The sequence below is a fragment of the Penaeus monodon genome, chromosome 22 (genome assembly GCF_015228065.2).
Source record: "Penaeus monodon isolate SGIC_2016 chromosome 22, NSTDA_Pmon_1, whole genome shotgun sequence".
In the NCBI taxonomy this organism is placed as follows: Eukaryota; Metazoa; Arthropoda; class Malacostraca; order Decapoda; family Penaeidae; genus Penaeus; species Penaeus monodon.
This window is the reverse complement of record NC_051407.1, coordinates 41,168,296-41,169,004: the sequence shown is the minus strand read 5'-3', so window position 1 is coordinate 41,169,004 and position 709 is coordinate 41,168,296. Positions and strand designations below refer to the sequence as shown.

At 54.2% G+C, this 709-nt stretch overlaps 1 protein-coding gene across 1 annotated transcript in view; it reads left to right on the top strand.

Moving 5' to 3' along the window:
* Positions 1 to 709, top strand: part of LOC119587143 (forkhead box protein O-like) — a gene marked incomplete at its 5' end in the record, with an annotated part of 57,932 nt that overhangs the window by 4,482 nt on the left and 52,741 nt on the right. The window contains 1 exon segment of the mRNA XM_037935899.1: positions 1 to 95. Within this exon segment, the coding sequence (XP_037791827.1) occupies positions 1 to 91 (91 nt within the window).

The window sequence follows — 709 nt, the reverse complement described above, 5'->3', positions numbered from 1 at the left end:
TGGGCACCCCGACACCCCTCAGATGGCCGTGCCCTCGGGGATGCCCTACCCATGCTCGTCCATCGCAGCCGGGAACCAGTGGGTCCGCTAGAAAGGTTAGTAATGAGATATTTATCCTGTTCTGTACTATTGTATTACACAACATCAAGCCTACTCAGTAAACGAAAGCGCCACCACATACGACACAACGCCCATTCACCACAGCCATCGCGAGTGTCAGCACACCCTTGACTCCGTGGGCATGCTGCGCCAGGTGGAGGCAGGCGCGCAGGAGCGGACGGCAGTGACCGGCCCATCAGAGGATGTGTTCAATTATTCCAATGTTTACCTATAAGCCATGATTCATCGTCGGTCCAGCCCGCGACACCCTGTTTGTTCCTGTTTGTCCCAGCGACGCTTGCCTCTACGCCTACATTGTTTAACTGACGGCTTGTTTATCCACTTCGCCCGGCAAGGTATATAAATATCGCTTGTAATATTAATCCATGGCCGACCATCGTACATTGATGATGGCTGCTGCGTTACAGAGACAAATTGTGTGCTAAAGTTCAACAATTAATCAGACCAGGAGAATCGTCAGCTCCCTCTATCCGCCGCCCTTCCGACCCCCCCTTCCCTACAGTAGAGGGGGGGGGCTACTCCTCCGCCGGCCAGTCTCCCCCCCTCTCTACGCCCCACCTTTCTTATTATCTCTTATGCCCCACCATCG